The 22,187-nt window shown below is 40.7% G+C and overlaps 2 protein-coding genes across 3 annotated transcripts; one reads left to right on the forward strand and one right to left on the reverse strand.

Annotated features, from left to right (window-relative positions):
- The first annotated feature begins 194 nt into the window (after positions 1-194).
- Positions 195-5,412, forward strand: LOC108438178 (phenazine biosynthesis-like domain-containing protein 1). Of its 2 annotated transcripts, XM_017715806.1 has the most exons (10): positions 195-346; positions 484-583; positions 1,813-1,911; positions 2,028-2,137; positions 2,403-2,432; positions 3,521-3,609; positions 3,769-3,944; positions 4,300-4,362; positions 4,745-4,884; positions 4,967-5,412. In XM_017715806.1, exons 1-9 carry the CDS (start codon positions 263-265, stop codon positions 4,855-4,857), a joined length of 864 nt encoding a protein of 287 aa, XP_017571295.1. In that variant the 5' UTR covers positions 195-262; the 3' UTR covers positions 4,858-4,884; positions 4,967-5,412. The 2 variants fall into 2 exon arrangements, with proteins under 2 accessions (XP_017571295.1, XP_017571296.1); XM_017715807.1 differs by lacking the exon at positions 2,403-2,432.
- Positions 5,403-21,717, reverse strand: dna2 (DNA replication helicase/nuclease 2). The gene is made up of 23 exons (XM_017715798.2): positions 21,428-21,717; positions 21,212-21,259; positions 17,290-18,296; positions 16,976-17,143; positions 16,689-16,872; positions 16,108-16,256; positions 15,892-16,023; positions 15,557-15,785; positions 15,295-15,412; positions 14,502-14,658; positions 14,189-14,380; positions 13,732-13,962; positions 13,296-13,412; positions 13,049-13,158; positions 12,824-12,933; positions 12,394-12,615; positions 11,221-11,414; positions 8,986-9,075; positions 8,528-8,735; positions 8,070-8,159; positions 6,564-6,746; positions 6,241-6,387; positions 5,403-5,631 (listed from the first exon to the last, which is right to left on the reverse strand). The coding sequence occupies exons 1-23, from the start codon at positions 21,458-21,460 to the stop codon at positions 5,575-5,577; spliced, it is 4,176 nt and encodes a 1,391-aa protein (XP_017571287.2). The 5' UTR covers positions 21,461-21,717; the 3' UTR covers positions 5,403-5,574.
- Positions 21,718-22,187: the final 470 nt, after the last annotated feature.

The raw sequence follows: 22,187 nt of genomic DNA on the forward strand, positions 1-22,187 counted from the left end.
AGACCGGCCCACTCCGAGTTAAGCCTCTCCTATCTGGAATTGATCCAGCAGAGCCGGTTTATCTCTACAAGTTCTCTGGCTCCAGCCTGCCGGAATACATTCTTGAGTCGTCTCACATGGTTTGATTTGTAGTTAAACAGTGGCCTCTAGCGGCGAGATATTGCTATTGCGGCGTTTTAAGGTGGACCGGAAAATCGGACTAAGAAGCCGGCGAGCAAGAAGCCAACTTCAAGTCTCCTCCGAGCTCAGGGCAGAGTTGATCATGGAGATCCCCCTGTTCACCGTGGACTCGTTTGCCCGTTCACCGTTCGAGGGCAATCCAGCAGCAATTTGTCTGTTAGAGAATGTAAGTGTCTCGTTGCATGGAGAGTTTTACCCATGTTTAACCCCCTTCCCCCGCTTCATGTAACAGACTTAAATTTATCCCAGCACGTGGAAGCACGCGGGGCTGACCCCACCATATACTGACATGGTTTCTTTCAGCCGCTGCAAGAAGAGCTCTATCAGAAGATTGCAGCCGAGATGAACTTATCAGAGACGGCCTTCATCACAAAGCTGAAAGCTACAGACGACTTTTGTTCAGGTACACAGCCGTGCTTGACCGAAAGCTCACGGTCTGTGATGCTGCCCAGTCTTACTGAGCCTGTAACGCGTTTACAGGTTGCATGCATCACGAGTGACCTTTCCACGCAAATCATGAATGATGAGGCGTCCGTTCTGCTGAGAGGAGCTTCATCTACACGGCACAGCCGAAATGCGAAATACATCAAAAATAAATCAAAGAACTGAGGAAAAGGAACTGCTGAAGATCGACGGACCGTGTGTCCAGCACAAGGCCCGTTACACAATCCTGTCCGGCCCGCGAAATTATTTTAATATTCCATTAATTATGAATTAGTACGTTTAACCATGAGCTGCACTACAATCCGTGCCCATTTAGTGGCATGCCTGATCTAAAGCACACCACCTTGTGTGTGAAACATGGTAGTATGGGCATGAATGGCTATTGACGATATATTGACGATGGGAAGGGTGAATTCTGAATATTCCAGAAGCACCTCAACTACACAGAAGCAGTCAGAAGCCTCAGAACTGTGGAGGTCCTTATCTTACAGCATATAGTTCCCCCAAAAGCCTAAATACTAGTATTAGTAGCACTACGACTACAATATTAAAGCAGGTCTAGAGCTTTTCAGGGCCAAACATGGATCGTTCTTCACTGGCCAAGTCAGTCACTTGCCGAAGAATGTAGACAAAAATAAAAACAGCCATGCAAGCAGAAACTGAAAATAGCTCAGCGTCAGCTCGTACACAGGAGACACACTCAGCATCATCTGATATTCAGTGTCCTCTGAAATGGGGCTACTGCGTCTGAAGAGAACTTTGGGGCCTCATTCACAAACCATTCTTCAGAAGAAATTACTTAAAACCCACTTGTAAGTTTTCATGAAGATTCATGCACCAGTGTTTTCCTGTTTGGGGTTTGTTCGTAGGTAAAAACAATCTATACACACTCAAGAGCGCAAAGGTGAGAATAAATCTAGTCTAAGAACTCGTCATGAATCCTAGTAGACATGGACTTTTTCTTAGGCCCTTTCTCAAGAACAAACTTGAGAGGCCCTTTGATTCCCAGATTCCCATAGGATTCAATATAAATACCCTCAAAGCTGACATCCTGCACTCATACCTCATAGTTGATATGTCAAATCCATTTATTTCAAATCCAGTGTGATATGAAGAACCAAAACAACTGGACAGTTATTTATGGATGCACTGTACATCCCTTTTATTTACCTTTTTTTTTTTTTAAAGGAGCACGATTCAGCTTGCGCTGGTTCACTCCCATACATGAGATTGCTCTTTGTGGCCATGCAACACTGGCTTCCTCCGCCGTGCTCTTTTACAAGAAAGGTATGATACCATAAATGTATCAACATTGGAAATAACATGCAACATGTTTCTATACAATCAACAAGAAAAGCGACAGAATTTCTGAAGTTATTTCACTGTAACGTTATGACTTACAGAAAACGTCAACCCTGTGGTGGTGTTTGAGACACTGAGCGGAGAGCTGCGGGTCGGTCAGCGAGGGGAATTTGTAGTGATGGACTTTCCACTCAACACGCCTGAGGCTCAGGTACAGCCACTCACATTTCCTTCACCGTTTAAGTTATTGGTGATGATTTAAATCAGAACACTGGCCAACTGCCTGTGGTTTAAGCAATGTTTTAGCTGAGGTTCCCAATTGGCATAGCTGGTTAAAGTCTTGCCCTTTGGTCAGGAGATTGTGAATTTGAATTCTGACTATGCTGGGATCGCCCACTTGTAATAACCAAGGCTCGTGTGTACCTAGTTAGTGTGCAGTGTTAACAGGTTAAAGTGTATCTATGTTTTACATGCAGGATCACAGTGAATACAAGGACCTCTTTAAGGTAAGCTTGCCAGTTTAGCAAGAAACAAGGAACGTCTAGAGTGATCCTGCACTGAAAGCAAAAGCTTTGTACCAAACACACCAACTAGCTCTTACTATAGAACAGAAAAACAGGCCATTCCTGATGGTAGGGATGCGATACTGTGCAAACATCACAATTCAACATGTGCTGTCGTTTTTATATTACAATAATACATTTTTTATACAGCATTAGAATACAAATGCCAACATAACTATAACTTTTATATTTATTTATTTATTGGCTGTACCCAAAACATGTAGGTTTGCCTATTTATATAAAAGTAAACAAAAAACTACATTTCAGTATTACAAGTTCATTTATAGTCTGATCTTATGTTTCTAAGTAAAGTGTGGATGAAATGAGTGAAAGGGGATTGGCAGGTAGCAACTGCTCACAACCTGCGAGGAGAAGTAGCTGCTGAGACGCATGTTTTCTTAAAAAAAATCATGGAACCTTTTGGAGCAGCAATAATAACTGCTGTCCTGTTTAAGGAGTAAGGAAAAACATTGAATGAGCAGCAGGCTAACTTTACCTCATTTGCATATTGTTCTCCAGCAGCTGACACATTTGATGTTTTCACAAACTAGTTAGCACAGCTGAGGTATTAACACAGGTACTGATTATTGATGTTTTCAAAACTAATGTTTATGCAGTGGGTTGTGTGTTAACAGAACTATAGAAACCATTTGCATGATCACATCATAGCATGAAATCTAACAGCATTCGTTTCATGGCATCTGTCGTCCATCACCTCGCAACCCTTTCATAGCAAAAAAAATGAACATCAGCATGCGTACTGTGACAACCTTGCCTGATTACATCCTCACGCTAAGGTGATCCAGGCCAGCTCGAGACCAACTCGCCCCTAATGACTAACTCATCCTATCTGCCATTATGGACAACTCATAGTGGCTAGCCTTCCGTTTGTCACTGGGGGAAAAAAAACAGGAGCCTTATGAGAGATCAAGTTTAAAAAAAAAAAGGTTTATTAATATAGCAGGCAATACCTAAAATATCACTCACCAATCTACTTCACTCCAGACAAATATTTTCCTGACACTTGACAGGCTGCTGTGGGAGATCTGCCGGTTCAGGATGTCTGCCTCTGTAAAACCACAAAGAACCTGCTAGTGCGTCTCGCTGACTCATGTGACAGGTATTGTTAAGACAGTAAAGGGGATCTTTCACATAACTTGAAATGTTCGTGTGTTAACTGTGTTCACTGATTCAGCTTTAAGATGAAGTTCACTAATTAAGAAACATGAGAACATATTTTCTAACATGCATTTATAACTAACCCAACTGTTTGTTGAAGGTCAGCTTTAACATCGCTGAAGCCAGAGGCCGAGAGGCTGCTGAGACATGAAAACGGAAGCAAGATAAAAGGCATGATTATCACAATTAAGGGAGAATCCACTCCCCAGGTGACATATGACTTCTTCTCCCGCTACTTTTCTCCTTGGCATGGGGTCCTTGAAGATCCAGTTTGTGGTAAGTTTAATTCTTGAAAGTCATATTCTTTATTTTACCTCCTAAAGCCCATTCCTACAATTAGTTATTAGTTCCTACAACTAATCCTTAAAACCAAAATAAAAGACCCTTCAGCAACTCCTTTTGGATGTCTGGATCATTTGAAAGGCTGCAGGGATGCATTTGCTTCCCATCAGCTATGAACAGCACAATGTTTATCATGTTCCCCACATCTCCCCTCCACAATAACTCTGCAATAGACTGTCCGCATTAACTTCATGAATTTTTTCAACACAAATGGGGTGTCGAGTTAATGTGTTCATGACTGTGGCAATTTTTTTAAATGATTAATACACCTAAAACATTTTTTTCAAAGGCTCTGCACATACAGTCCTGGCTGGCTACTGGTCTGAGAAACTGGGAAAGAAGAAAATGTTGGGTATGATTGTCTTTATTTATATATATTATAAATTCAGATATTAGTCTAAATATTGTGTAATAAACAAAGTGTTCTAAGTTAAATCATAATTGCTATAGTCCCATCATGGTCAAAAGCTGTGAATGTTTCAATATGATTTTTTCCCCCCACTTTACTATAAATGACTTTCTGCATCTAGAGATCCTCATTGTTTTGAAAGCTGCAGCAAATGCTCACCTCTTCCAGTTACGTTTATAGAAATCCAGTAGCAAGTCTACTTTTATGTGCACTAGGTGCCCATTACATCTTTTCAATCAAACAGGTCATCGTCTGCTTTAACTGGACTATTGAACGAAATCTTAGGTGCACTCTTGTGGTCTTCATGTTTGTTTGTGTGCTGCAGCTTACCAGTGCTCCAGACGTGGGGGTGAGCTGGAGCTGGAACTGAGGGATGACGGCAGAGTGAATATCGTTGGTAGAGCAGTGGTCCTCCTTCAAGGAACCCTTAAGCTTTAAGAGAAGCAGCTTCTCAAAAGGCTCACTGTGAGAGTCATTTATCCATGAAGATTATTTTATTTATCATATATCCATGAAGATTATTCCCAAGACTTATTTTTTTGCTTAGGATGCTGCACCCGCGACCCGAACCCCGGAGAAGCGGAAGATGATGGATGATGGACTTATTTTTGGGCTGAGGCTGCTTTTCATCTGTGGTGCAAATCAAGTGTTTCTAACAGCACTAGTCAAATAGGTGTGCAAACTAATCTGAAGAACTTGCGTGGTGTGCTGTGAGAATATTGTTTTGGTGAGTCGTCTTTGGCCACAGCTTTTCAGGACTACAAAGCTAATTATTTAAATAGCTGCTTTATTACACAAACAAAATATCACAATATTATTTACATATAAAAAGTTAAGATACATTTCTCAGTAAAAAAAAGCTGTAAAAAAATTCACTCTCTTAATAAAGACATGAGTGTAGACCACTTTGTAAAATGAGGTAGGAAATACATCCAGCATACAAGTCATTATCCAGCATACATGTGAAGTATTAATGAACATAGCCTTCCTTCATTTCTGGTGACTGTACGTATTTCCTTTCACTGTTTTCACTGTGCTTGTGAGTCATGTACCAAAGAAATGTATGGACAGGTGTTTCACACTGAACGGTACCCTGCTTACAGAGTCTGAGAGGTAGAATGCAGAACATTCGCTTCATGCTTTCTGAGAGGCTCATTAGCGCAGGTTGATTGCTGGCAGTGCCTCATGAGCAGCAGGTGGTAGCTGGTAGATGTGGTGCAAGTTAAGGGCAATGCAACTTTAAAGTGGTTATCAAAAAAGTAACATGCTGTATCTCATCTGTCTCTCATCTATACTCACAACTACTTAAGCATTTACCATACCGTACCATAGGATCTAGTAGTATTCAGGTGGTATAATCTTGAATATAATATCTGGCTGATGAGCTGTATAGTTTTGAGGACTTTTAGCCACTCATTTAAGGGGTTTGCTCCTGTAGTTTTGGTGTGAAAGATTTCAGGTGACAGTCTTTGACTAAACTAAAATGTCAAGTAGGAAATAAGTTGAAACGTTTTAGTCTAGACTTCCAATAGCTCCAGTGAAACATAAGAAGCAAACTTCAGACACCAAACACATCTTACCAATCAGCTACTTTGGAATAAGCTGTAAACCACTATTTTTTTTTATGCATTCCTTTATATCCAATACATCTGTTTTGCTCAACCAGGCATGTTAGGAGCAGCGCTGCAGACAACTGACCCACAGGCTTTAAGCAGGGGCGGTGAAGATTTTAAAAACTGTAATTGCTACATTGGTAACACTACAGTCCAAAAAACAGTTATCGACATTAGCACTTCAAAAGAGTTTTAGAGTAAAGGATATCATGTTCTCCTGCTGCATGTGGGTGAGGAGTTTCTCCAGTGGAGCGTAAAGGCGCAGGGTGGGTGCAGACCCCAGCATCAGTAGCTTGTGTTTGGCTCTGGTGATGGCCACATTCAGCCTGCGCCAGTCTTTCAACAGTTCCCCCAGCTAACATTCAAAAGGCCACAGAATGAGAACACAAATCAGAAGAGTATTCAGCCTCAACTAAAGAAAAGCAAACGACCATGCAACTTATTTTATTATCTAGTGTAACTGTGAGCACACACACTGACAACTGAACCGATCTGTACGGTAGCTACAACTTGATGTGCACTGATACTTACATTGCCCTCTGGGTGGCTCCTAACAAAAGACACGATAATGATGCTCTTGTCTCTGCCCTGGTACTTGTCAACGGTGTTCACCTCCACAGCTTTGAACTCTGCTTTCTCCAGCAGATTAGAGATGGCCTTCAGTTGTTGCCGGTATGGAGCAATAACACCGATGTCACCCACCTTGCAGCCGGCCTAAAACATCACAACAGCACAGCTTCTTCAATTCCGTTTATAACTACAACAGCTCCCTGCTTATATTTGCAGTGTGGATCTGCTGCTTGTGCTAATGGAAAAAAACAGTACTTAGAGTAGTGATTCAATGCTTATTCGGCTAAACAAAGACCTCATAACTTGATTAATTCAACCATGTGTTTAAAGTTTAGCATTACCACAAGGAATGGTGAAGACTGCCAATTCAGAATGTGGTTCATTTGCTGGTAAGTAACATGTAGTTAGGTCACTGATCAAAAAAATTAACTGAACCTGTAATATTTACTAAATATGCAATGGTAACGTGTATACAGTGCTGCGCAATAGTCAAAGACCACCATATGTTTATTTTATTTCCAGTTAAACCAGCCATTAAGGACAAGCTATGCATTTTCCAGTGTCGGCACAAAAGCAAGAAGCACATTTAATAGGAAATGACCCAGAAGCCCACTAACAACTAAATATAATAAAGTTTTCAGTATTTATTTTGTCCACCGTTTGCCCTTAATACTTTTACTTGCCTTTAATAGTAATAGTGGTTGGTATAGTGTAGTGGGCAACACCTCTGACTTCTATGCTGTAGACTGGGGTAAGCATCCTACACTATACCAATAAGAGTCCTTGGGTAAGACTCCTAACACTACCTTGGCCTACTTTAAAAAAAAAAAAAAAAAAATCTGACCATAAGTTGCTCTGGATAAGAGCTTCTGCCAATTGCCATAAATGTAAATGTAAACTTGCTTTTAATTTTTCAAAACAGCGGGGAGACTTTTCCACACGGCCAAAGTTCAGACTTCTGAACTTTGTTTTTGAATTTTCTCCTCATGATCCAAGTAATCCCAAATACAATCAGTGATGTTGAGGTCTGGACTCTGGGGTTGTCAACCAATTGTTCTGGAGAACTCCAGCAATTTCTTTGTTTTTGTTTTACAAATTTCCCTTTCTTAGTAACATCTTGACAGCTATACATCCTTTTGTGAGTTCTCTTCGAACAGCAAAACACATGTAGATATTTTTCCAGATCCAAAGCAAAAGGAGCTTGATTTCCACTCAAACATGAAAGCTTTAAGTACTGTTTATCTGATGGTGATGGTTTGGTGGTCTACCAGAGTTTTGCACAGTTGAATTCCACTTTTGGAAACTCCTGTTTTTAATATTCCTTTAGCTTTCCCATCCCTCATGCACATAGATGATCTATTTAATCACATAAATAAATAACTTGTAATTAATGGCCATTTCGACTAGGAAGAAAACAATCAGTGGTCTCTGACTTTGCACAGTACTGTATATCGCACAGGTTCCAACCTTTAGCAGCAGGCTGATGAGAGCATGCACCAAGATGGCCTCCGTACGATTACTGACTCCACCTTTCTCCACTGTCTCTGAGGCAGGAACCTGCAGTAAGGTCGAAAGAGAAAGCGTGAGCCTTCATAACACTGAAATGTCCAGAGGGTTAAAGAGAAAAGAATGAAAATGTGTAAAAAGCTCTGTTTTAAAACCCACAAACTACTGCGCTCTCAAATGAAAATGCCAATATTATAGAAAATACATATAACATAGCAAGTGAACCATGGAGTACTGATAAGCTACGATACATGACCCTGACACTCTATATGAAACAGGCAGCGAGTATTTTGTGTATGAAGTCAAAATCCAAATATAGAAGAAAGTCCAGGGCTAAATCAGGCTTGTCCTTTCTGACCATTCAAAATATCACATAAACAGTGTAGAGGCAAGAGCCACAGGGAATGAATAAAGGGAACCTCTGAAGTGTCCAGGAAACAGACAGGATTTTGTGGCTCCAATACAGCTTGGACCCAGGTGCTGTACTGAGGCTGACACACATACAGCTCCAGCTCCCTCAGTACTGTCTCCCTGTAGGGCACCTGCAGCAATGCAGAGGCTGTCCGCTCCGACCCACACTCCAGCCTGCCCTCATACATCAGGGCGTTGCTCAGGGACATGATTACACTGCAGCAGACAAAGCAAACAGTGAAGCACGTACAGTCAGCCCTGACCACACACTCACTGTCTGATTTTATCTTTTACCCTCTGCTTCACAGACATTTACATGGATGGATTAAAGCACTACGCAGCTCTATTACATGTCGATGCATTTATTTATAGGTGTGTTTAAAAGTGTATAGATGCTGCCATTTTACAAAGCTTTGTTCACTGTAATAATATTCAGAAGTTGGTTTTTTTCTGCACATTATCCCACCTGTTCATCCTGTACTGCACAATCAGCTGAACCACAGCCTCCTTATGGCGCTCAAGACGCTTAAACAAGCTCTCATCCATGCCCAGAGCCCTGAGGAAGATTCAGAAAACAAAGCTTGCTTGATGTATCTTTCAATTATATTCAAGCAATAACTGGGTGATTACACAGATTGGAAAAATAAGTAAAGTGCCCTTCACAACAACCTATGGCCCATAGTTAAAACAACCTAAATATTAATCAAACATGCATACAACACCTAGAAAACAGTACTTTAAGCTGTCACAGCCCACTGCAAGTAGACTGTAGCATCACATTTGATTAAAATCTGATTTTTGCATAAATGTGTGCGCCCTTTCAGCAGTTCACATTTACAACATTCTTTTTTTCATGGCTCATCTATTACAGGTTACGAAAAATGTTTAGTGGTCTTCTCTAAACCCTGTTACCTGTAACACATTCATCCATATTCTACAAGTCACATATTGAACAGGAAGTTAGTCTTCTTTTTTTTTTTTAAATAAAGATCATGGGAAGATCTCATCATTTTAAGCTACAACCCCAATTCCAATGAAGTTGGGACGTTGTGTAAAACAAATAAAAACATAATACAATGATTTGCAAATCCTTTTCAACCTATATTCAATTGAATACACTAAAACAAGATACACTACGACAAGATATTTAAATGTTCAAATAGAAACTATTGTATTTTGCAAATATTCACTCGTTTTGAATTTGATGCCTGCCACACGTTCCAAATAAATTGGGACAGGGGCAACAAAAGACTGGGAAAGTTGAGGAATGTTCAAAAAACACCTGTTTGGAACATTTTGGAACATTCCACAGGTGAACAGGTTAATTGGAAACGGATGTGTGTCATGATTGGGTATAAAGGCAGCATCCCTGAAAGGCTCAATCGTTCACAAGCAAGGGTGGCAAAGAACAAGCAAAGAACAACGTTTCTCAACGTGCAATTGCAAGGAATTTAGGGATTTCATCATCTACAGTCCATAATATCATCAAAAGATTCAGAGAATCTGGAGAAATCTCTGCAAGTAAGCGGAAAGGCAGAAAACCAACACTTAATGCCGGTGACCTTCGATCCCTCAAGCAGCACTGCATTAAAAACCAACATCATTCTGCAACGGATATTCCCACATGGGCTCAGGAACACTTCAGAAAACCACTGTCAGTAAACACAGTTTGTCGCTCCATCTACAAGTGCAAGTTAAAATTCTGCCATGCAAAGCCAGCGTCTCTGATGGTCTGGGGGTGTGTTAGTGCCCATGGCAGGGGTAACTTGCACATCTGTGAAGGCACCATTAATGCTGAAAGGTATATACAGGTTTTGGAGCAACATATGCTGCCATCCAAGCAACGTCTTTTTCAGGAACATCCCTGCTTATTTCAGCCACATTCTGCACGTGTTACAACAACGTGGCTTCATAGTAAAAGAGTGCGGGTACTAGACTGGCCTGCCTGCAGTCCAGACCTGTCTCCCATTGAAAATGTGTGGCGCATTATGAAGCGCAAAATATGACAACGGAGACCTCGGACTGTTGAGCAACTGAAGTTGTACATCAAGCAAGAATGGGAAAGAATTCCACCTACAAAACTTCAACGATTAGTGTCCTCAGTTCCCAAACGCTTATTGAGTGTTGTTTAAAGGAAAGGTGATGTAACACAGTGGTAAACACGCCCCTGTCCCAACTTCTTTGGAACGTGTTGCAGGCATCAAATTCAAAATGAGTGAATATTTGCAAAAAACAAAGTTTATCCGTTTGAACATTAAATATCTTGTCATTGTTGTGTATTCAATTTAATATAGGTTGAAAAGGATTTGCAAATCATCATATTCTGTGTTTATGTTTTACGCAGCGTCCCAACTTCATTGGAAATATGGGTTGTAAAAAAATAAAAACACAGCCATGTTACTTATTTATTATTTACAAGGAAACCTAATGAAAACGAGATTATTCCCAAGATGTGTTAACACATTTTTTGTAATGGCTGAATGCATCTCTAACTACTACCCTAAAAAGATCACTGCTACCATGACAAAATTACGTTTGAGATCTTTAATTGACCATTTATATTATCATTAAAAAGATGAGAAAGTAAATTTCAAACAATAAACAAAGAAGTCTTGGTAAGTTTGTTATATAAACGGTGGGCTATTCGCTTCTTTAGACAGAACAATTGAATACTGAGCAGTGTGGATAGGAAAATAAGAACCTGGCTTCAGCATTCTGGACAATGGGAGGCAGCTGCTGGTGATCTCCCACAAGAACAAAGCGCTGAGCATAAAAGAGCGGACCCAGGCACACAGGCTGGCTGATCTGAGACGCCTCGTCCACAATGCAAAAGTCAAAGCGTCGTCTGCTGAAGATTGGGTGTTTCACGCCCATACATGTAGTGGCCACAATAAGCTAAGAAGAGAAGGATGAAGAGAACAGATGAATTGTTAAGTAAAGCATTTGACTGGATGCTCCTCACCTAACTGATTACAGAAACCAAGTTATGGTACTCCAATAGGTGAGACCACCATACTAAACCAACTCCTCTCACCAAACACACTCAACATTACATTCAAAAACAGTGTGCTTTAAGTTAATGATGAGAGGTGTGCGAGTGGTGTAGTTTACTGGTTCAGTTTGGTAACAGAAAAAGGTCAAGCCTCAGTGAGTTATGCCAGGGGAGTGAATCAGATCTTCATTTAAAAACCCAAGTGCATTGATTTGCATTCAAAAAAACTACTCAAAAAATGTTTATAAATGTACGGGTAGAACAGATGCTGCCGGTTTAGCAACAGACAGCTTTATTTGGAACACTTCTTTGGGAAAAATAAAAAGTTTTTTGATTATAACAGTTTGAATTATATCATTGGTTAATATTATTTTAATGGTGCACAATGAGATCATATTTCACCTCCTCCTCCTACCACTAAGCGAAATGCTCCTACAGCTCAGAAACGTCTTTTAGAAATGTGGCAATATGGAAGGAAAACACTTCAAAACAGGAAAACAGGGGCAGTCGTGGGCTGGAGGTTAGGGATCTGGCCCTGTGACCGGAAGGTTGCCGGTTCGATCCCCAGCACCAACAGTCCATGACTGAGGTGTCCTTGAGCAAGACACCAAACCCGCAACTGCTCCCCGGGCGCCATGGATAGGGCTGCCCACCGCTCCGGGCAAGTGTGCTCACTGCCCCCTAGTGTGTGTGTTCACTAGTGAGTATGTGGTGCTTCACTTCACGGATGGGTTAAATGCGGAGGTGGAATTTCCCCAGTTGTGGGATCAAAAAAGTATCAAAAAAAAAAAAAAAAAAGTATCACTTAAACTTTTGATTCACATACATTTTTGCACAATACAATCACATGTGTGAATTACAAGCAATCCATTTGCCACTCACCTCTTTGTTGTAGAGGTTCTCCAGCTGCTCAAGTGTATGAATGCCCCTTGACCGACTCTGCTCCTCAGTGAAGGGCAGGATGTCCCGGTGCACTTTCTGAACTCGGCCCAGGCGCAGGAAACTGATCTTAAACTTCTTCAGCTTCAGCAGGATGTTGTCCACTGCAGAGTGTGTGTAACTGGTCAAGAGCACACTGAAGCCACAAGCATGCAGAATTCGCACCTTAAGGACAAAGAGCCAAGTGAGGAGGAGAGGAGAAAAGCACCCATACAATTCTATTAAGACATCATTTAGAAAAAACAACCACTAACAAAATGTAAGAGACACTACTGTTAATACATCATGGAATGTGTTTACACTGCCTAATTAATGACTGTAAGAGGCTAAACATAAAACTGTACAATACCAATAAAATATTTTTGAGCCTTACTAGGGTACAAATGGTGGTAGTCTTTCCAGTGCCAGGCATTCCTACTATAAGTGTGTAGTCTTTGGACAAGAGCACCTTTTTCATGGCTTGCTTTTGAGGCTTGTTGAGCCCTGTGACGGAAAAATAAAGAGTGTCAAAAAAGAGGGTTTCCCCTAAATGTCTCACACATTACACAACAATGTGTAAAAATAGGAGTAACTTTCAGAAACTTAAGTCAACAAATACCTTTTAGAATGTTGGCTACGGTGTCTTTGGCATCTCGTGGCAGCACACTGCTGAGGCTATCGATAAACTGGGGTGGCCTGTACTCCACAATCAGCTGCCTTAGCCTCTCACTGCCAAACACAGCATTAGAACCATACCTACTGTTAAACTGTTAAATATATCAGTGTTTTTGAATCAGACCTTTACAAGCCAGATGAGCTGTTTTTTGGGGTTTCTGGGTTTTGGATTAATGTGTAATTATGCAGACCTGGTCGGAGTGTTTTCCATTAGCATAGCCAGGTTTCCCAGATGAGTGCTCAACCCTCCTACACCCTCATCATGGTCCAGACGGAACACCATATTTGAGGAATATTTGGAGAGGTTCCTGGAGCATAGAGTGTCATGTTAAATAATTTCTCCATCAAATAAGAATCTACAACTGAAGTTCATTGTTAAAAACAATCCACCACCAAACCATCCTCAATTTCAAAGCAAGCAATGATGGGCATTCAAAGGAAAAGTAAAACAAGGCAAAATTTGACTGACTAAATCATGCAATGAACATTCACATTGTATTTGTGCAATAAGCTGGCACTACAGAATGGTAAAGGAGACTTAGGAAATTAGTTTGCAAGAAAGGAAAATCAAGCCTTACTAAGCTGGTTTGAGTTCATACAGAGTGGGAAACCAGCACATGAACTTACTTATCCAGAGAACAGGTCACTCTTGTACTGGTTATTGCAGTGACATATCCTGTGGTTAAACCAATGAACCTGGAGTCCTGGTCACTGACTGCAACTCTGTCCCCAACAATGAGACCAATGAGAGCATGCTCTCCGTCCCTGCGTTCAAAGTGGTGTACATACACACCATTGGAGAGAGTCGTCACGCTGTCTACTAGCACCATATCTCCCATGCAGCCACCATTCTTCTCCCTGAGGGTCAACAGTGAAATTTGGCTGATTGATTTTATGATTTTACAGATTAATTTGATTTTATGATTAGTGTTAGAGACGTTTGTGCACTTTTCTGCTAAATATGTTTTGCTTGCTTTTCTTGCCCATGACACTGAAAATAAAGAAATTGGTTTAAATGGCTGTTTTGACTGAGTTTTACACAGTAGTGTGCATATATTACACAAATAAAAAGTTTTTGGCTCACCTCTCCTGAGCAGACTGCAACCAGATGTTGCGTCGGCTTCCCTTGTTCTCCACAGTGTGGGCCTCCAGGTTGCAGAGCAGCAGCCAGTGGTTGAAGTACTGCAAGTGGAGTTGGCTAAGATGTTCACTCTCCAACTGCAGAAATGCCTGAGAATCCTCAGGCGGACATTCACCTGGAGCCCTTTCCGCAGCTCTACACACACAAACACACATGAAATATTTTAGAAAAGCTTCCACAGAACAGAAAACGCCAAGCAGAACTTTTTTTTTTTTAAACCCGCAGTTATGCTGCATCACAAGATTGTTGTAAGTACCTGTTGTAAACTGCACAGTTTCTCCTCTGAGGGCAGTATTTGCAGGTCTGCTGGTCAGAGATGACGGTTGGTAAGGGTGCCATTTGGCTTTTGCCCTCCACCCTGACAATGCTCTTACCAAGATGATGAGCCAGCGTGTTCCTCAGTTTGATCAGTTCTGTGATGTTCAAGAAAAACAGGACAAAAAACCAATTCCATTTATAACATTTGTGTGGTTTTATGTACCAAAAACTTCTTTGTATCACTAATAATTAAACAGACTGTTTTTGTTACTGTGCCATTAAGCCGGATATATGACAGTGGACTCAGTTCTGACTGGCTGCCCTGTATTATATCTCATTTAAAAAGCAGTACCTGTTGCAACAGTCCTTATAACTTTAGCTAGAATTAATGAAGTTAAACTGCTGTAGGCTGCTGTGGACATATGTAAATGTGTTGTTTTTATGACCTCGTAACAGTTTTTGCAGCTTTGGTTAAATATATGGACTATATAGAGTCTAATCAATGGTACATTCATTTTACATACTACATCTAACTCATTTCAAAACAGTGAGAACTTCAACTGCACATGTTTTAGGCCCTTTAAGGTGTAAAATAATTAAACAGCCGTCAAATGAAGTCTTTCTATATGTTGTGTTACAAAATTTAATAATTCTCTCGAACACTTGAAAAACAAGGGCAAAATGATAAAATAATAATTAATAAAAACATTTTCTGTGCACAGTTCTGTGGTTTTTGCACTCATTTTGTGGCTAGTGATCCCGTCTATGTCTTGTCAAAATTCAAGACAAACCTCTTCTGTCCATGTGGTTACCCACTATAGGATGTAGATTGCCAGTCTTCAAGTAGACAAGAAAACCTGCCTCGGCATCTACCCGTCTCTCCGAACTCATGAGAGTATACAAGATGACCTGAAGAGCACAGCAGGAAAAAAATATATAATCAGCTTACAGACTTAGCTAAGTGCCTCTACTATTCCACCATTCCACCATGGTCTGACCCAGAACCCCACCCCATGGAGGGTCATGTTTAGCTAGGTCTTCCTCACTTATTACCTGACTGCGATGCTCAATGGAGTTGGACTCCTTTCCAGTCTTCAGCTCCAAAGGCACAACCTTCTCCGTGTGCTTCCTGCCACGTCGGTGGATCCTCACCTCTGCAGTCACATCAATCTTTCCCTTCAGACCAAACCGTGGAGACCAGATATTCTCCTCAATGTCAACAAAGTCAGTGACAGTGACACTGCAAGCTGAGTCCTGGCGGCTCAAGGACCCATCACTAGGACTGATAACACAAAGAGGCACAATGTCATCATGCAAGGGCAAATCTGACCAAACTGTAAACAAACAAAAAGGAAACACACTAATCTGATGAGGTAAGTGATGCTCACAGCTTAAGAGTCAGTTGTTTCTGCCCTGCTAGTGCAGACGTGTGGAGGTAGTCATTTGCCCATCCAGACAAAGCAGGAAGATATTCTTCTACCTCCCCCTTCATATCTGCTTGAGTCAGTTTCAAACTGTACCTGAGCAAAAAAATTGTACTTGGTCAGAGATATTAATACTGCAAATGAGCCTGGCTTCTGAAACCATGGCTTGAGGGCTCTTACATTTGTCCAAGGTAGTTGGGGTTGAGCAGTGCTTCACTGGCAAGTTTCTCTAGTGTCTCTGGTGAGAAGTCCAAAGACATAGCAGCTTTTTGGAAGATGTCATGAACTATGGTTCCATTCAGCATCTGCTTGCTGCCACCATCAAAGGTCTGGACATGGAAACAAAAGTTCAACAAAGGTTGCCTAGTTATTTAATGTGTTATGCTTATTCAACACAACACTTTCTACAGCTTCTTCATAGAGGAGGGGAGCACCTGGGGGGCCAGGAGAGTGTTTATAAGGGAAGCTATTTTAATACATGGATATCCAGTCTCATCATAGCATTTGTTTAATTAAGTGAACCTTCAAAGCATCAAGTAAAGGAATATTAAACCATGGACCACTTTGCAGATATCACAAAAGTGAAGACTTTTGGTTAACAATATATAACTATGTGTGAAAAGGGTGATGCTTTGTATCCATGAGAATTTAAATGTAATAAAATGCAAATTTCATGCTTTAAAAATGGGACAAAATGAGACTCAGGTGACTAAATATACTGGGGGGGGTGCACAAGTATATAACCTATTTATAAGAAATACCTTAAACATTTCTCCAAGTACAGCTCTTCTCATGCAGCGGATACTGCTAGCAATGCTGGTCCCAGAGATAAGCAAATCAGGCAGCAGCACCAGGTAACCAGAGTTCCTGTCGATCACCCACATGCCAGACATGTTCTCCCCTTCCAAGTGAATTATGTCCCCCACAGCAACTTGAGTGGTTTCCCTTAAACAAGTAGCAATACACAGGTCATTTCTAGTCAAAACAAACTGCACAAGTAATGAGTTCAATTTTCTTGGCAAAAAAAAAAAAAAAACATATTTGCTACCATCCATCTTTCAGGATGCATGTCTCTGTGGACTGTGCAGTCCTTGAAAAGGTGATGGTTAAATGTTTCTCAGTGCAGCCTTGATATCCAGTAGTTTCTTTCACATCTAGAACCCAGTACCGGTTATAAAGTCCTCCAGAAAGTACAGCATGTTCTGGAATCCTTTTTCTGCAGATCAAAAAGATACAAACAAAAGATACAAGCGTTTAAAAAGACAAGAGCTGCTTATGTTTTTAGCAGACAAAAAAAAGCAGAAGACACCGCATTTGAAGGAACAAAGAAATAGAAAATTAAAGTTGAATCGCAAGACATACTCAAGTTTTGATATTTGGTGTTTTGGCTCTCCAAAGCTTTGCTCCATCCCATCATCAAACCAGCTGTCCTCCAAAACACCAAAGTTCTCCTCAGAGACTGAGAGCACCTTTTCATTGTCAGCAAGGTTTTTCACTTGATCTTCAACAAGTCCACTGAAGGATTTCTTCTCATTGACTGGACAACTGAAAACAGCCTTCTCATTATTACGTATCCATGAACTGTACGACACCACAAGATCACACTGAGTGTCTCCTGACAGTTCAGACACATGTGTCTTTGTTTCTTTGTTGAGAGGAAATGCGTTCTCTTTCTCATCTTCACTTGAGCTACTTTTATGACGATTGCTGGCTTTTGAGAGTTTTGATGTTGGCCCTGCAGCACGAAATGACTTCTCTGACATCGTCGTTCCTATATTTATTTCAGACAACTTTGATCCCAATATGGTCTTCTGAGAAACAATCTTCTCAGCTTTGTCAGACTTCTTCTCAATAGACTTTAAGCAGCCTTTCTGTGAAGTGTCATCTTTTACATCAGTAGACTCACGAATGATTTGGAGGAATTTATTCAGGTCATCTCCTGGTGAGCTCAGGTCTTTCTCAGGATCCTTCAGAGGCGGCCTGGTTCTAAGGCGCTTGGCTTTATGGAGGTTCTCTGAACCATGCATTAATCTTTTCACAGAGCCAAAATGACCAAAACCATTCTTTGCTGTAAAAGTGTCTCCGGATTTTGGGCTCGTCTTGTCCTGTGGCTGCATTGACCTGCTGCCCATCAGGTTAGCCTTACAGCCAAAGCCTCGGGAACGTGGACTTCGAGAGACAGGGGAGCTTGGACCATCTGGGGACGTCCGTGCTGGACACTGCGATTTTGTCTGACCTTCAGGGGTCTCTGGTATGGTGAAGGGGGAAAGCGGGACGCTTGCATTTTCCTTGGTACGCGTCATCACCACATCAGCTATACTTGCAACTGAACGCAAGGCTGTACCTCCTTTTGGGGATTTTGGAGCCACCTGTGAAAATATGGGATGGTAATAACATAATAATATATAACTCTATTATACAAAATATTTACATACTATTCTAAGAAGTTGGGAATCACTGTAATTTGATTCTGTAATAACATACAGCAGAGATTGAAATACTGGAAAGTATCAGAAAGTAAATGTCAAATTTAAAATGTCATTAAATTTAAGTTAATTTAATATTAAAAACTTCTGACTTGAGATTGGGTAGCCATATTTTAAATGAACCATTTTGGATTTTTTTTATTCTTTCTGGATATTAACATTAATACATCTTTATTTTCATTATTATTCAGCTTTAATGGCCATTACACAATCATCTACAGCCCTGTTCATCATCCCGGACACATCTTACATTTCTTTACTCTTAATAGTTTGTTACAAATTAGTTGAAACAGATTATAATCTAGGACACACTGTAATCTAGAATTACAGTATGATTATCAGCACACTCACTCTGTCTCATTAACCTGCTTGACTGCAACCTAAACTGGAAATGAAAATGAAGCTTTCTGAAAACAAACTACTTTAGTCAGTGGTTTTAGAGAGCTTGACGTTTCAAAAAGCACGTATTCCAGGTATAAATAACATCCTCACACCAGCATTTTGACAGAGCTCAAGACATCCAGGGTAGGGTTTGCACAGACTGAGTGATGAAATAAGGTCAAGACTGTCCTGCCATTCATGCTCCAAAGGACCATAATCCGACCCTCTGGGTGCTGAAGTTCATCATTAAAAACGGCCTGAACAGCAGCACTGGACAACCAATCAGAACAACTTTCACCATTATTAACATATAATTTGCATACAGTCCAGAGAATCATCCCATCATTAATTATGTGTCCAACCCTGGTGTTCTAACTACACTTATCTGACTTGCTTGACTGTTTACATCTGAAATCTGCTTAAATCCCTCTCAGTAGCAACACACAGACCTAACACACAGAGCTGTGGCTGAGCCGTCTGGCTACATTTGAATCGTTCAGTAACATTAGGGTCCAAGTTCAAGTCCAGGAGCAGCGCTGTTATCTACAGTCTGCTGGCTTATAGGGGTCCTATTTGATTTTGTGTTCAGAAAAGAAGTCTGGACATTTTTATGATCATTAATCAACAGACACATCAGACACACAGCTGTTTCTTGACTTTGGACTGGAGATCAGGAGCATTTTAGTCTAATAAATGATACGTTTACTTTCAGCACCTGGCAACGACATTCATTAACTAATATGTTAGCTAACTACAACCCCTGGCAAAAATGATGGAATCAGCACTCTTGGAGGAAGATCTTTCAATTGTTTAATTTTGCAGAAAAAAGTTAATCACAGAGACATGCCACAAAACTTTTCCAGCCTTCTGGCATTAAGAAAACAAAAAAAAAAAAAAAAAAAAAAAAGAAAGAAATATAATTGTTGTAGTCGGTCACAATTGTGTTTGTAGATCAAGTAGAGGAAAAAAAAAATACGGAATCACTAAATTCTGAGGAAAATATTATGGAATCGCTCTGTAACTTGCAGTTCTAATACAAACACCTGCATCAGATTAAATCTGCTAATTAGTCTTCAGTTGAAAAAGAGTGCTCACACTTTGGAGAGCTGTTGCACAAAGTGGATTGACATGAGTCATGGCTCCAACACGAGAGATGTCAGTAGAAACAAAGGAGAGGATTACAAAACTTCTTCAAGAAGGTAAATCATCACGGAATGTTGCAAAGATGTTGTTTGTTCCCAGTCAGCTGTGTCCGAAATCTGGACCAAGTACAAACAAGATGGGAAGGTTGTAAAAGGGAAGTGTACAGGTAGACCAAGGAAAACATCAAAGCGTCAAGATAGAAAACTTAAAGCAAAATGTCCTGAAAAGAGAAAATGCACAACAAAACAAATGAGAAACGAGTGGGCGGAAACGGGAGTCAACGTCTGTGTCCGAACTGTAAGAAATCGCCCAAAAGAAATGGGATTTACATCCAGAAAAGCCAAACGAAATCCATGATTAACACGTAAACAGAAAAGAACAAGATTACAGTGGGCTAAAGAAAAGCAATCATGGACTGTGGATGACTGGATGTGATGAATGGCGAATCTGCATTGGGTGAGGTGATGATGCTGGAACTTCTGTCCGGTGCCGGTCCAATGAAATGTATAAAGATGACTGCCTGAAGAAAACGTAAACTTCCACAGTCATTGATGATCTGGGGCTGCATGTCAGGTAAAGGCACGGGGGAGATGACAGTCATTACATCTTCAATAAATGCCAAAGTCTACGTTGAAATTTTGCACACTTTTCTTATTCTATCAGCTGAAAGGACGTTTGGTGATGATCCCTTCATTTTTCAAGATGACGATGCATCTTGCCACAGGGCAAAGGACGTGAAAACTTTCCTTCAAGAAAGACATATAATGTCAATGGCATGGCCTGCAAATAGTCCAGATCTCAACCCAGTTGAAAATCTCTGGCAGTAATTGAAGAAAGTGGTCAAGGACCATTTCTCCAGGCTCCAAACTGCAAAGCTGATACTGGCAACAGCAATAACAGAGAGCTGGAGGCGGATTAATGAAGAATCCTGTTCGTCATTAGTTAAGTCCACACCTCAGAGAAGTCTGTTATAAAAGCCAGAGGTGGCGCAACAAAGTACTAATGGTGCAGCGGTTCTCTCATGATTCCACATTTTCCTCAGAATTTAGCGAGTCCATTTTTTTTTTCCTCTACTTGATCTAAAAACATAATTGTGATTGACTACAACAATTAGATTTATTTCTTTATTATTTACTTAATGCCAGAAGGTTGGAGTTTAAAAAAAAAAAAAAAAAGTTATGTGGCATGTCTCTGCGATTAACTTTTTCCTACAAAATTAAAGAACTGAAATAGTGCTGATTCCATAATTTTCGCCATGGGTTGCAGCTACTTACCTTTGAGAAGAAAAAGGTAGAAATGTTGGACTGCAGTCCGCTGCTCACCTGCAAAATAAAAGTCCCCAGTCAGCGCTGCTACTGATAACACACAGCTCTCCCTCAGCGTAGCCTCGATGGCTAACCGTCAGCTAACCTACTGTTTTGGCTTAGTGTTTTGAAAAGAAACAGCCTGACATCAATGTTAAACGCTCAAATATAAACAGCCTTACTCACCGAGCTTTTCTTACATCTGCTTTTCAACATCATCGACGCTGTGATTTAAGAAAAGAGGCGTTATCAAGTAACTTGGCGCAATGTCCAACTTTCCTGAGCGGGTTGACCTGAAGACTCACAGCAACAGCTGCTTTTAGTTCAGGTAACCTAACAACGACTTCCACTCAGAGAATTCATCTCGATCAGGCTGCACTCAAGCAGCTGTTCACCACGAACCAAAGGAGCAGCTAAAAAACCAGCGATCTTCAGTCAAACGAAGGAAAGAGACCCAGCTCTGCGTCCGCATCCACACAAACACCGCTCCTCAGTTCCCATTCACAAATTCGCGCGAACGGATGTGAACAAGTAGTGAGCAACACACAGAAACACACACACACCGCCCCCTGCTGGTACTGCGCTGGGCTGACACTCGTCTAATTACACTGGATGTGGCATCACCAGAGGTGGACGGAGTACACACATCATGTACTTGAGTTAAAGTAGAGACACCCAAGGTGAAATATTACTCCAGTAAAAGTAGAAGTCCTTACTCTAGACCTCAACTTGAGTAAAAGTACAAAAGTATTTGCTTTCAAATGTATCAAAAGTAAAAGTACTAAAAGAGTAATTCTGGCTCTGATGTCCTGTTATCATTTTTATAACAAGACTCGCTTCATGAACTCGTTTCAGTTGAAAGTCCTCCAGCGTCTCTCTTGGTAAACAAGTCTCTTAATAGAACAACATTAATTAGTGACGCTGACGTCTATTAAAATGATCAGAA

The sequence above is a fragment of the Pygocentrus nattereri genome, chromosome 5 (assembly GCF_015220715.1).
Source record: "Pygocentrus nattereri isolate fPygNat1 chromosome 5, fPygNat1.pri, whole genome shotgun sequence".
Classification (NCBI taxonomy): Eukaryota; Metazoa; Chordata; class Actinopteri; order Characiformes; family Serrasalmidae; genus Pygocentrus; species Pygocentrus nattereri.